At 35.9% G+C, this 14,916-nt stretch overlaps 2 protein-coding genes across 4 annotated transcripts in view; one reads left to right on the top strand and one right to left on the bottom strand.

Annotated features, from left to right (window-relative positions):
- LOC135688357 (betaine--homocysteine S-methyltransferase 1) overlaps window positions 1–11,608 on the bottom strand; it is a 28,134-nt gene extending 16,526 nt beyond the window's left edge. The window contains exon 1 of the mRNA XM_065205182.2: window positions 11,467–11,608. The gene's annotated coding sequence lies outside the window, so the exon portion shown is untranslated. The remainder of the gene's footprint in view (window positions 1–11,466) is intronic.
- On the top strand, window positions 1,621–14,911 carry LOC135688362 (elongator complex protein 5). 3 transcript variants are annotated; one of them, XM_065205188.2, is made up of 10 exons: window positions 1,621–1,778; window positions 2,559–2,619; window positions 5,075–5,143; window positions 5,847–5,900; window positions 6,395–6,480; window positions 7,614–7,727; window positions 8,907–9,035; window positions 10,596–10,666; window positions 10,966–11,055; window positions 14,516–14,911. In XM_065205188.2, the coding sequence occupies exons 1-10, from the start codon at window positions 1,721–1,723 to the stop codon at window positions 14,720–14,722; spliced, it is 939 nt and encodes a 312-aa protein (XP_065061260.2). In that variant the 5' UTR covers window positions 1,621–1,720; the 3' UTR covers window positions 14,723–14,911. The 3 variants fall into 3 exon arrangements, with proteins under 3 accessions (XP_065061260.2, XP_065061261.2, XP_088970165.1); XM_065205189.2 differs by having other exon boundaries at window positions 10,599–10,666; XM_089114039.1 differs by lacking the exon at window positions 8,907–9,035.
- Window positions 14,912–14,916: the final 5 nt, after the last annotated feature.

A 14,916-nucleotide genomic window follows, 5' to 3' on the forward strand; every position in this document is an offset into this window, starting at 1 on the left:
ACAATGCTACGATTTAATTCAATATAGAAAGAATTCCAAGACCACTCTAGACCGTAAACAGTATGATTTTTAAGCATGTCGCCCGTGCCGCACAAATATGCAGGGCTCTTTGTTATGCAAATATTCTACCAAATCTCACCAATCCAAACTCAAGTTTTCACATATTTGTACGGCACGAAAAGTCTGTAAACACTATGTTAGATTACGGTGCCGCACAACTGCCGGCAAAGGAAGAAAGTGGACGAGGTTGAAAGTTGTGAAGGAGAAGGATCTCAATTTTCTTTATCCATACGCAAGAGGTGCACAGGAAGTGTACACTTCTGAGTCTCAAGATATTTTGTCTCAACTGCGTTTTTGGATTTGCTGGAAAGTTTGGAAAACCTTTTAAATGGGAAAAATGTTTGACTGAACAATTTGAACGTTTCAGGGCCTCAGTCCTTTCGCCACCCTAAAAACCGAGGGGCAATTCACTCTTGCAAATAGCGTACGAGATTTTCCCTAAAACAAAAGGATTTCTGGTGATTTCCAGATAAAACAATAGGATTTCCACCAAAGGTGTACGAGATTTTTTGGAGTGATTTGCCCCTCGCTCAAAACTGCTACAAGGCCTGCAAACCTCGTTGGTGAGGCAACTTCCACTCCTAAAGATAAGGGCGTCCATTAAAGCGTTTCATCAATCAAAGTGTATCAGTCTTGCTTAGCGGGACAAATCGCAGTTAGAAGGCGAATTTATTCGAATTTATTTATTGTAGTTGCAATAACTGACATTGTGAGCTTTAGGGTTTTTGCCTTTGAAATTAAACCTAGTTGCTCTGGTTCCGGGGGGGGGAGGGGGGGCTGGGTCCCTATTATGGCTCTACCCTTGACCACGAGGGAGGCCCCCTAGACCGTCTGCTGGATAGTGTTTATGTGAGACCGTCAACTTTTATTTGCAAAAATGCGTAAAATTTGCCTGCCATGACTTTATATACGTTTATCATTGCACACTTTTATTCTTTATACCTGCACAAAACCGTTTTGTTACCGCACATTGCAGTTAGGTATATGCCATGTTCAGAACACCGCAGCATCGGTTTTTATGTAAATAATACGTATACAAGGAAGCAACAAGAGTGTCCTTTCTCTTTTCAGTTCCATGATGATTCCAAGGGTCTATATACAGCTACAAAGAGCAGATACACTTTTACATTCAAACCTATACTTTACATATTTGAAGATATCCGCCAGGAATGATTCTTTTGCAAACTTTATTCATACCTAAAACCATGCTAAAACTGAATTATGTGCCATTATTTATGAGTAAACTGAGAATTATTATGACTAAAATGTTCCATCTGCCTGGCTCCTTCTCCGCCATTCTCACAAACCTATATCTTACATATACCACTGAAATATCTCAACGATTTTAAAAAGATAACATACTTCATTTCGAGGGGCAATTCACTATTGAAAATAGCGTACGAGATATTCCATAAAACAAAAGGATTTCTGGGGATTTTCAGACAAAACAATAGGACTTCCACCAAAGATGTACGAGATTGTTTAAGAGTGGTTTTCCCCTCTATTTATTCGTCACGCCCTTACAAATAAACTTTTCAAAATGCAGTCTCGTTTAGATGAAAAATGTTGTGATTTTGAGGTCGATTTTGTAAAATGGCGGGGAATCAGTGATATAATTGCGATACTTCAAAAGACAGTCCTAGTAATGGTATAGGAGAAAATGCTCTTGCAGACTGTCATTGAAGAAAGTTCAAGTGCAAAAATTTGCGTTTTTGATGGTTAGTTTCTAAGGCTACATAAATATTCACATGTCGTTCAGTTTAGAAAGTTATTTGGTTACGGCCTAAACCGTTATTGGCCCTATTTGAACGTTATGATTTATAGTTAAATTCATAGATATATATGGTTTATGTTGAAAGTTCATTGCCCATTAAGGAATCTAGATTTTCAGACAAAAATTTGGGAAGAGATCTTAAATTTGATTAGGCCTATAGTATTTTGGGAAAGTCTTTGCATCATGTGAAAATGCGAAATTTCGCAAAAATACAAGCTTCGAATTGAGTTTTGTAAAATGCGAAAGCTGACTTAAAAAACTTTAGTTACCCTTAGCAAAAACTGAAAACAAGCAATTCACATTTATAGGTTCTGTTCATGCAAATAGCCTAGTTCGTGCACAAACTAATGTTCGATAACTTACTGACAGTTGTTGGAAAATGGCCCAATAACCAACTCACACCAAAGTCCTGAGCAGCCTAATTGTGAATTGCACATGCCAGTTTAAAACGATAACAGTAAGCATCCCTGCTTACAATCCAATTGCTTATTGGTAAATATCCACCATTCTGTGTTTTCTGTCTTGTTTTAAGAGTATTTTGCATCTCTATCCACAAGTCCTACTTTCCTGGTTCCTTTCCCAGTGGCTTCACAAAGAAAGGGGTGACATTAGAGATTTTCACAAAATACAAAATTGCTTGTGAATGTTCTATATTGTGTGAATGTTCCACTGATCCACTTATTAATCAAGAAATAAATGTGATTTTATTTTTTTCTAAATACAGAGAAAAGGAATGTTAAAATCTATCCATTTTTGAAGTCAACACTAAATGCTGAAAATCTTAGGTTTGTTTTAATCATATATTTGTGTTACATATTTCATGGAAGTGTCTAAATCTTTATAATCTTTGTATATCTGTTTCCATTACTATGATTCCATTCCCACATCTTGGCATTGTGTTTATCATACTCCATTTGTGTTCCACATATCCTGCAAAGAGCTAGTAATTCAAATTTTTTCCTTTTTTGATAAAACTTATTTATCAAACATATCTTTGCTAAAATGTTTTCTAAGATTAGCAGAGGTCAATAATGAGAAAGCAAGGCTAAAATTTCAGTTTTTAGAATCAGTTTTTAGAAGTATCTAGGCAGCAAGGCGGCTTCAACAGAACCTTTACCTAACCTGCCTGCAGACTTGGTTGGCAAATTGAAAAGGGGAGAAAAATTCTGTGCAGCAGGCCGCTTTTCTTGTTCACAGGTTCCTCAGAATCAAGGACCCCAGTTTTAAGGTTTGGGGAATTTCCATTGTTTTTTTGTTTTCAAAATTATTATGTCGGCGTCATTGAAGCAAATGTATAAATGGTATCAAGAAAAGTTTGGCCAAGCACTGCAATTTATGCCTCCAATGAATTTTGTAGAGGAGATTAAACCTGATCAGAGGAATGCTCTGACAAAATGTGTGTTACAGTGTGCCAACAGGCCAGGGAAAGTCTCTGGTATTCCAAGCTATTCCCATATCACATTGTCGATCTGTCTCTTTTTTTCCTCTTGCCGAAAAAGATCACTCATAATTGTTTGATCTTTCTATTTCTGAGCATAACTTATGCCTTTAAGGGGCATATCATTTCCCAAAAATCTCCTACATCTTTGGCAAAAATCATTTTGTTTTTGAGAAAAATCCCCTCATGCTCCTTTAAGTTAAAGGTGTCGAGCATGGCGTCTAACAACTAACATGTTCGTTCAAGTAAGGGAAAGAAAGTAAAATACAGAGTTTGCATGTGGAGCAAAGGTACACCTCCAAAGAATTCACCCTGGAGAAATTTTGTTTGATTTGCATCAATAAAAATTTTCAATGGAATTTATTTGGAATAGAATTTTCACAGCAAAGATCTTTAACTTTGAAATGTGAAAGAGCCTGTGTAGTGTTGAGATCGTAAATAAAAAACTAAAATCAGCCACCTTGAAAAAGGATGTTGTTAATAGAACCAATAGCCTGCTTAATTTAAAATGAAGCGTTAAGATATTAGAAAGCCTTCTTCACTGAAGATTTATTTATTTGATGAAAGTGATTATAGCAATAAGACTGCTAGAGTTGCCCAAATTGCTGGTAGATAAAAACTGGATAATTTTATTCTCTTTTTTATACACTCATCATTTTTTATCACTTTCAGTTATTATTATGTCATCTGTTAAGTTTTACATGCAGTTAGGTGTGTAGGGGGCGTTGCAAGTGCGACACCCTAATGCATCATGATGTGGTTGTTGCTCAGTTGGTCCACAAAACCCTTAGTTCATTGGTAAAATGGCTTAGGTGAAATTAGCACCTAAATTTTTGTCTATGTCTTAATCAGGAAATTTTGCTTTTGATGACATGAAATTATTTGGAACCAAATCACAAAAGTTACAAAAATTAAACATTTTCATGTCAGCCCAATAAATTCATGTCAGCTGAAGAGTAGGCAAAAACTCTTATTGACAGGTCTTTTTTGTCTAGTTTTTATAACCCATGGATAAATATTAACTGCAAGCATTTATTTTTGATAGTAGTTAGCAATATTAGTTTGATAGTATTCAAGCAGTTAGCAATATTTTTGATCAACAATCACAACAAGGAGGGTAGCAAGAGAGAGGACAGGAGGGCCAGCCCCCCCTGTATAATCAAGAAGGACGCCAAGTCAAAATATTTGCAGAATCGTAGTTTGCAATTTAAAATTGTGCACATGTTTCCTCTTAACTCTCTCTGTTTGCAAGAACAGTGCAGTTTACAAAGATTCACTGATGAAACCACCAATTTTTTTGCAACCTTTTTCTTCAAGAACCTCTTTTACCAAAATAAACACAATTAACTGGCTGGCAAGGACACTTGAGTTTAAATAAATTGTGTCAAAGTATTTTCATATTGTTTGATACAACATATTTAGATAGGTGATGCCATTGGAAAAAAAGGATAAGATTTTGCATGCATTCATGTAAAGAAATTTTCTGAAATTTATTTTCTGTACAAACTGTTCTATCCATTTGGTGTAGAATCATTTCACCATTCATTTTGCACAAAAGTTGCAAGAATGGTGACTCACTTTTTTCATGGAATCAGAAACTTTCAAACGGAGTAACCAATTATCTTTTGTTTAAGTTACTGAGATAGTTGCTACTTTTTTCTTCTTATATTATTATCCAATCTTAAAAAAATATGAATTACATACACTGCTGACAGGTGATGAAATGTAGTGCATGTTGTTATTAAATCTGTAAGAAATATTCTATGCAATTTTCTTAAAATATAGTTTTGATTTTCTTTCAGATGTGAGTCACTGCATTTCATATGTTTTAAAAAACCACCCAATTTTTATGCAGATTTGCTTCCTGCAACGTAAGTTTCTTTAATTAAATTCACTTTTGCTTTTATTTTGATTATGATGGTTTGCATACTTTGCATACAAGTTATTTTTAAAAAATGTACATTTTATGTAGGTAATTACTGTCTTTAGTAAGATTGACTGCCAAAAGTTCCTCATTCCACATCTTATATTATCACGTTTTAATTCATCACAAGTGGGGATTCTTTACTGTAATAATTGTAGCTGCAAATGTGGTTTCTTTGCGTCAGAGGTTCCATGATCTGATGACCCTTTCATACATAGCCTTTTCGAAAGGGAATTAGCTGCGGGAGCAAACCTTTCTTTATACGAAGAGGAGGAAAATGGCCAATTGTTTAAAACAATGGCAAGTCACTGGGTGCAAGAAATAAAATTTAAATACCCCAGCACTTATTTTCTACACAACTGCCAGCAAAAGGTCATGGAACAACCAATAGTAATATAAAATCTAGAATGGCATGCATCGTCATAGGAGATCTTGCAAGACTAAAATCTAGAATGGCATGCAAGACTAATAATTTGAATACCAATTGCTTTTATCCGAAAGAGTAGAAACCTGATATTTTTATTGTGCATTTGTTTAATATCCTCTTTTTTATAGATACAACATGCCAATATTGATTTACTTTCTAAATGAACTTTAATTGTAGCCAGTATTCCTTTTCACAATCATCATTTTTATGATTTTGACTGCAGGTTAAAGATCAATTTTTATGATGGATTTAGTGATCCTGTTGGCTGGGGTTCCAGGTATTAGAAGCTACGATTGTATTTTTAATCTAGTTTGTAATCTTGTGATCTTAAAACTTTCTCAAAGTCATGTTCTTATATTTTACACACGATTAAATGAAATAACTCTGCAAAAACAGAATAGATAAAAAAGTTCTTGTTACCTTGGGGTTTGATTTGGTTAAGGTAAAAGGACAAAAAGAATATTCAAATTTTCCTTTTTAGTTGTTTCACATTTTTTGTTGATTGATTCCATTTAAACACATCCATTTCATGAAAGCAATGATCTCTGTTGTAAGTTAGTGAAAAAGCATGATAAATATCTTCCTTCCTCTTTATTTTTTCAACAATTTTTTGAACCTATACTACATTTTCCTTTATATAAATTCATTGTCTTGTACATGATGCAAGAACCCTTCTTAAATTTATACATTACCTAATTTTCATTACATTAAAGTAATATTTCACTGTTGGCAGCCTAATGCCTATCATGTACTTATATGCTCATCTTGTAGTTGCCATAATGAATCAAAAATTGCAAAAGTCAATGTTGGCAGCGATTTATTGAAGGAAATATCAGAGAGATGTAAAAAGAACCATGGTAAGGAACAATTCTAAAAAAATCAAATTTGGGCCACGTTTATTTTCTTTAGAGACATGGAACTCCTTTCTTTAATTTCATTTGTCTAAAGTAGGTAATTTCTCTATGCATTCTCTTTTGAAATAGTTTATTTTTATCCACATATATGTTGTTAGATATACATTGAGTAACATCTATTTGATCTTTTGTATCGCTGTAAATACAGTATATAATGTGTTTTGTTATTTTTGCAGAAATATGCAAATTATAATTATGTATTTCGGACCAGTGGCGGATCGCCCCCCTCGCCCCCCCCCAATACTTTAGAGAAGAATGGTCTTTTGTTCTAAAACAATGGGAAATGTGACGTCATCTTCTTAAAACAATAGGCTTGCCCCCCCCCCCAATATTTGACCAAGTGTCCGCCCATGCTTCGGACCAAAATGTAACATCTTCAACAATATGAAATTTTCCGCTATGTTGTGTAGAGCAATAAAGTTCTCTGTAACACGGAGTTTTATCCAAGGGGATACTATCCTGCGTGGAGATTCCGACGCTCTTGAAGGAGTATCTCTTTCGCGAGGGTCAAGGCCTGCACGCAAGTTAAGGGGATACTCGAAGTTGCAGTTTAGAACCGTCCTGTTTTACACAACAAAGCGTGGGTGTGCCTATGTGACACCGGGCTCTTATTTCTTTTAATTTTATTTTCTAGCTGCATTTAGTTTAAAGTTCTACATGCTTGAATTGATATAGGGCTTCGATTTAATCTTTGATGCTGCTGTCTTCGAAGAGATGGGCTAGAGGTCTAGGAATGGCTTTCTCAGTCTAAAAATAGATTTAATTGGAATTTGCCAAAGTGATCATATAGCTCACTCTACTCAGCATGCAAGACTGTGCGTGTGTACCAATTTTCATGCTTTCATCACAAAGTGCACAATTATTTCACTTAGCCACCCCACTATTTAGAACAGCCAGATGAACAGTTATCTTATTAGTTTTAAATCTCATATATAAACTTATAAGTTGTATATTTACTGTTTAATTTGCTCAATAAAGTTATACTGAAATCTGTTCTAAATCGATCATTGTTATAAACGGTTTTGTCTTGAATATTTCCCTTTAAAATGCTTTATTTTACAAACTTTTTCTTTAAGGATCAACAGAAAAGGTGTCAATCCTACTTGATGACGTAAGCGTGCTTTGCCGACACAAAAGCATCAGTGAGGTCTGTAGGATGATCGCATCTTTGGCGAATGAAAAGTCACTATGTAAGGACGTACTTCAAAATCTTACGTTGCGCCATATATTTTAAGTATTGTAGCTTGTTATTATGACAATGTCGAGCAGCGTATAAAATGACTTGCAGTTGATATACTGTTGAATCCCGTCAAGTCGGAATTTCAAATGATTTAAGAAAAATGTCTGACTTAGCGAATGCCCGACTTATCTGGAGAACAGATTTCAACTTTAATAAGGTAGGAAAATCCAACAGAAAATTAGAATCAGTCCGACTTAGTGAAAGTGCGAGTTATCCACGGACGACTTAATGGCATTATACTGTATAATGTTAAGGAACGTACCTTGCGATTTTTGACCAGTTTACAGTAATTTTCATATTTTTTTGAATCCACCAATGGGATTGGTTGTTTCAGAAGGGGAGTTCCTCTAATCAGGCGTACACAATGAAATTTTTGAGGAAGATTCAAATTGTACGTTAATCTGCCTACCAATTAATCGAATTCCCAAGGAAGTCAAAAATAACGATAAAGCAATGAGATGGTCGCCAAGATGACCACGAAACGTAGTTGACTTGCCGTAGGCTAATCTTTTTATCACTGGGTTCTGATACACTAATTGGAGGAGTATTTACTTTTAATCATTGGAATAGATGATGGAAAATTAGCGTTTGTTAGTCAGACTTCGTGCTTATGTAGATAGATTCTAAAACTGCTAGGCGGAACGACGATCTTGCAAATCTAAAATTACAAATAAAACCTGCGATTCTGCTATCGGGCAGCATTTGCTAGAAAACCCAGATTGTGCAAAAAACTATAATGGCGACATGTTTCGGATTATTGGTAAAGCCCGATCGTCGTTCCACCTAGCAGTTTTAGAATCTATCTACATAAGCACGAAAAAACCGCTACTGTGTAGACAAAAGGAGTTCGTTTTCACTTTAGGACTCCACTGGTAACATTCTAATAGGCAAGCGGCACTGATTGGTCAACCTTTACAGTCATGTGCTCGTGTTTCTGATTGGCCTATTTCGATCCAAAATTGGGTATATATATTTCTTAGCGTAGAGTTTTCGATCTATGTTCTGACGTTTCAAACTCTAAAGAGTGTCAGACGAAAAGCTTTAGTTTACTAAATGTTTGCTTTTTTCAAAGCCATTTACAAGTTTTGTACCACCAAAAGATTGTTTAAATAAGATTTGTTTTTTATAGTTGAAATTGAGCGGGTAATTGTATTTGTGCAACGTGATTTGCTCCCAGAGATGGCTGTGAATGCTCTAAGATACATTGCCGATGCATATGTTTTGATTGATCAAAAATCAGCGGCTACGATTCGACAAGGTATAGTTGTGAACAATATCTGAAATTTCAGATGAAATTTTACTTCTTACACTTCTTAACCCTATTTATTATTTTGCAGCTGCTAATACCTAGTTTCCGAAGATAGTTTTCTAAACACTGAGAAGCTATGCGTATAGAACAGTGTCTTTGCCCTTCCTCTTGACGTATCTCGAGCAGTGTACTGGTCTTTCCTCTCAACGTATCTCGAGCAGTGTGATTGTCCTTCTTCTCAACGTATTCATATCTCGTGATTCCCAAGCTTTTAATTACAGAGAGCTGGCAGATCATTAACTCGAACCACATACCCGTAAATCTGCATACCGACCCTATCCACTAAGCCATCAGTAATTCCATCATCAACCTACTAAAATTGCAGAGGGCGGACAATTGGTCAAAAATTGAGGGGGAGGACCTATTGGTTTGATCAGGTGACATCACATTTTCTCATTAATCTATTGATAAGATTGGTTTCGTAGCATGGAAAAGCAGAAGACTGCTACTAGCCTCGTCCTCATACTATAGTATTTATAACAACCTCGGTCGCTAGCAAGGTCAATTTCGATGCCGGACTGTGCAAAATTATCCATAATTCAGAAATCTCCCTAGAAGTGGGCTGAACAAGCGATGTAATGTGAACATATGGTGACTTTTGCTCTCAGCCTTCAAGTGAGTAGTATATTGGCCACTACCGTACAAAGTTAAAAAATGGCCTGGAAATACGACACAAGGCTAGATTAAGTAATTTTATCCGACAGTTCTCAGAGTATAAAATGATCTGTGAAAAGGAAGAACCGCAGGATAGGCTGTCTGCCGGATTCTGTGAATCTTGCAATGAGTATAATACAAATACGAGGGTAAAATTTAGGAACAAAGAAAACGGCGACGAGAATCTAATTGTATAAGATAAATTTTCAAAATAGATTAAATTGAACGAATACTAATATTTCACCCCGGCATACAGGGCTTCATCAGAGTAAATATACCAACGAGACAAAATGACTCGTTAAGAAATAAAGTATCGTCGGAGTAAATAAAGTGACTCGTTCTTCTGCATATTCATTTGCTTTTGAGTATATTTGTTATGGGTTTGTGCATACATTATTATTATTTGTTGTTTTATAATTCTCCTGAAGATACTTGTGACTTCTTATGCCTAATAAACACAAGGCAAGAGTAGTTTGCTATCTATCATCAATAGATAGATTTCATTTAAAAATCTCAAGTTTTTATAAGCAGTGATGTCAACTGATACCTTGCCCAATCAATCAGAGTCATTTAATTGCCTTTTTGTTTCCCAATCAGCTTTTCATACCGGTATTCTTGTATGCTTATGTCTCATATATTGATGTTTAATACTTATTTACAAACTATTTTGACGCTTCTTTCGTCATATAATGTTTTCAATCCATGATAGCCGATACGAGGATAAATTTTAAAATAATTTTTCAACAGAAAAAAATTTGAATTTTTATCATCATTTCATATTTCATAATTTTGTGTATGTATCCAACTGTTCCCAAAACCGATTTTTAATAAACAAATTTCCTGTATTCAAATCAGCAGGCAATAGCAGCAACACATATAAAGTGGATGTTATTGTTAAAAAGAAGTCGGGGAAAGTAGTAAGAGAGGTAGGATATTAAGATAATTCTTTAAGCCTTCCATTTTCCACTTCTAGTATTTTTATGTCATCAAATATTCATCGCACACTGTTAATATTATAGAGAATATGCCAAAAAAATAAAGGATTGTTTGAGATTAGTATAGTGTTAATATACCTACCTTTAATAACGGGTCATGTTTTAAATAAAGGTTTTCTAAGTCAGCGTTTCTTTCGGATCTCTTCTTTTCTAGTATTCAACATTTATTAGTATATATATCCACCTTGTTTTTATCTATATGATTGAACTTTTGTTCCTGTCTCTTTCAGATTGGACTTTACTCTTTTACGAAAAACAGCAAGCTGATAAAGTTGAAAGATATAAGTCTCACGAATCAAAAAGACGATGAAACTGAACAGGTAAGGTGTTTTTATGAAATTCGGCCGTATGGTATGACGATGAAGGCCGTATTGATTTTTTTCATGCCGTTATGTTTTATATCCAACGATTTACAACCAACACTGCAATTTTGGTCATTTGGGAACTTCTGTGTATATGTTGGGAACAACATATACACAGAAGTGAAAGCGGGTATTTTAGCAGGAGTTTTAAAATATACTTCATACATGGGACACTTATGAGTGATTTTTTAACTAGCAATATGAATCCGTTTAGAGCATTTAAGGCATTTAAGTTCTCAGTTTTGGCAATAGACAGATGAGTTTTTAGTTTAGGAGTTTAGGCGTTTTTCTGTTTCGCCTGGCTTGTAAAGATGCATTTGAGCGTGGAAGGTGTCTTGAATTTTTAATCTCTAGACGTGACGTACTTACCTATAAAGCAAGCTTTTGTCAACTGGTTCGCTGTGTGCTGCCTTGACCAGCTTCACATTCTTTTAATCTTTATATGGTTTATGGTAAATGATCAACAATTTGTATAGTTATGCGTGTTTGTGTTGAAAATCGCTATTCGCGATAAATTTCTTCCTGTACTTGTGGGATCTTTATCAAATCTCGGGGATGACAAGATAATCCTGTTTTTCATTCACTAACCATTGATCGTCACAAGTTTAAGCGTGATTGTATTTCGAAATATCACCCGGATAATCTTATCGATACGTTGATTAACGTACATCTACATACACTTAGTGAGTAAAAGTATTGCACAGGCTGAAACAGAAATAGCCGCACTGCAGCAAAAAAATTTAGCGAACCAAAATTCAAGTGGCCATAGCAAGTTTCGTAAAAGTTATAAGATGACTTTTTAACTGGAGTGTTTTGGAGAATTTATCAAGGTTTGATTGTGAAAATGATAAATGCAAGGATATTCTTGATTTCTGCCTATTTCTAAACAATATCGACATGTCGCAACAGCACAAAAATTGAGCCATGATGATTGAATCACCTGTCAAACACTTGCAATAAAAAGTTTATCTTTGCACCAATCCGCGATATCTTGTTACAATGAACTTGGGGGTACTTACTTTATGCTTGGGTGTCTAGAAATATCATTTTCCTCACTTTTCTTGGAGAATCTGCTAAATGTTTTGGTCGGAAATTTTTGGAGCCGCAATGGGCCTAATCGCAGCGCCCGCTTCGTGATATATTGCAGCAAAATTCAACCAATTATATGTATCAGAAATTGTAAAGTCCATCTTTTCTAACCAATTGCGATAAAAAAGAGTTAGAGGTACACTACGCCACACCAATCCGGTACACAACTCTCTGATTAGCGGAGCGAGAATCACTCCGCTCTGAAGGTGATACGAAAATCACTCCGGAGTCAATCCGTAGCGGAGCGTTGTAGTGTAATCGCACGATTCCGATATGCTCCACTTTGAAACAACGCATTTTCTTATTGTTTTCTGCTGGAAGCAATGCGATCAATAGTGAATAATGGCGCTTTCTGAGATTTTGTTGCTGTTGGATAATGCCAAATCGAAATCGTGAAAACCATTTTCGTATTTGAATTAACTCTTTCCGAATTTTAACGAAGTGGCCCTTGGACGAAAAACATACTTTAACACATCAGATAGCAACACAATCTCGCTATCCGTCCTACGAACCCCATCATTTATCTCTTTGTTTCATGGTTGTTTTCGTCATTTTCTGCATAGCTATTGAAAACGAATTCGCAACAGCACATAGATTCGAAAACATCACCAAAAAATTTAATCTGGTGGATTTTGTGTACCAGAAATGCAAAGGAATACAGGCTTATGAGAGAGCGGAGCGTCGTTGTGTAACTGCTAACCTAAATCATTCCGGAGTAAAAGTTACTCCGCTCTGCTCCGCTCCGATAGCAACCCGGTATAGTGAAGTCTTACAAAGGTTTCAAAGCTGATAGACTCTCCAATAAAAAGTTAAAATTATTTCTTTTTTAAAAAGTTACTTTTTTCATTTTGAAATTAAAAGTGTTGTCAATGGGCTGAAGTTTGGTGTGATTGGATTTTGACCATAAAAAGACATCTAATTGCTTCACAAAAGTGGTCTGAATTTCGATGGCTTTGTTGTTGACAACGCGGTCGCCATCACTGAATTGGCAAACCTGTGCAATACTTTTGCTCATTCAGTGTATAATACGTTGTATCATAGTACAGTGTGGAATTTCAACGTATGGTCTTTGAATAAATAAAGAAAGCTGATCTCCGATTCCTGTTAGGTTTTTATGTCATATTCCACTCGCGATGTAACTGCATAACATGCCAACACATCACTGACTGTACTACTACTTTAGGCTTTACTAACACTAACAAAAACTACGACATAAAACAAAGACTGGACTGCAACTCTACTAACGTAATTTACGCAAGCGGACGTAATTTTGCTAACGGACACAAGAACTGCCAATACATCGGACAAACAAGCAGACGACTGAAAGACAGATTCAACGAACACAGACGAGACATTATCAACACAAAAGTAGAGAAATCTGGTGTTGCAGAACACTTCTGCAGCCCAGAACATACCATCAACGACCTTACTGTAACACCATTACTGAAACTCAACGACAAACGAGAGAGTGTTCGACGTGCCAAAGAGCAATACCTCATTGGCCTGGCAAACACTCTCACACCGAACGGCATGAACAGAACCACTGACCGTTAACCTTACAGCAATATTATCATTATTTCATATTATAGTACTTCATTCCCATTACATTTTCATTCCATCACCCACCCTCTCTTATTCGCCACCCTTCCCTCCTCCATCGCTGCGCTGCATTTACACCATTCCACATCAGTTAATCCGACACCACCATCGTCTCACATTTTTAGTCCCTTAACTTTTGCTCTGATGAAGCCCCGTATGCCGGGGCGAAATATTAGTTTTCACTAATTTACGTGTATTTATTGTTGTTTATTCTCGGCGCATTGCGGTGTTTCTTACTTGCTACATTTATGCCATATTGCTACAGTAGCTCTTTTTATGTATACGTTGTTATTGCCAACGATGGGGGTTGTTAGAAACATACAGAGAAGCAAATATTTGCTTGTAAATCTGAGATGTTTGCCAAGTGTCTTGATTTCCTAACAGAGGGAAAGGGTTAAAAGGTCAACGAACACTGTCGAAGCATAGTTAACATTTGTACAGATATTGCCTTGTAGAATGCCTACCATTCAAGGCAAAGCAACCTTTAAGGACAATTATAAAAAGGAAAATGCATCAATATGATTAACGTAAGGTCTTCGATGCAGATTATCTCAGAATTTTATTGCGTAAAATGAAGCTTCGTTTAGCTTGGTGGTTCAGAATTCTTTTCATAGTCTTTTCATAGACGTTTTTGTCTAAATGGAGCAGGATGCTCTCCAAGTTCATAAAGTTTAAGTAAGGGAATCAACTTTTTTTATTTACAATCACCCGAATTCTTTTTAATTGCTAGAATGACCCAACGGCAAACCTTCCGTTCAACTTGAAGCTATCAGATTCCGAGAAAGCCGCGCGTTCACAGGTAAGACTGCCTTATATGTTTGACACGGAGCAAAAAGCCGCACGGCTTAACAAACCTGGAAGCGGCAAGATAATTTATCAGCCGGATGAAGGAGATGACTTTGACGAGGAAGACCCTGATGATGATTTAGACATCTGACAAGCAAGACTGTCTTTATGATTCGTAGGTTTTTATATTTTGGTGTTATAGCATTGTTAATTGTAAAAATAGCAAGCTTACTACAACCCAACTCGTCTAGTGAAGCCTGGGTGTAGACTTTACTTGTGCAATAGAGGAAGGAAATTTGAATGTGGTGGAAAAGTTGCGTTCCACCACTGTTCAATCAGAGTCAG

Source organism: Rhopilema esculentum, chromosome 19, assembly GCF_057945365.1.
Source record: "Rhopilema esculentum isolate cy_ngs chromosome 19, ASM5794536v1, whole genome shotgun sequence".
NCBI classification, from domain to species: domain Eukaryota; kingdom Metazoa; phylum Cnidaria; class Scyphozoa; order Rhizostomeae; family Rhizostomatidae; genus Rhopilema; species Rhopilema esculentum.

Excerpts from the sequence above, each read along its gene's own strand:
- LOC135688362 (XM_065205188.2), top strand. The coding sequence starts at position 1,721 with ATGCTCTTGCAGACTGTCATTGAAGAAAGTTCAAGTGCAAAAATTTGC. Across the intron at positions 1,779-2,558 it reads AAAAATTTGCGTTTTTGATG|AGAAAAGGAATGTTAAAATC; the intron begins GTTAGTTTCTAA and ends TTCTAAATACAG. Across the intron at positions 6,481-7,613 it reads GAGATGTAAAAAGAACCATG|GATCAACAGAAAAGGTGTCA; the intron begins GTAAGGAACAAT and ends TTTTTCTTTAAG.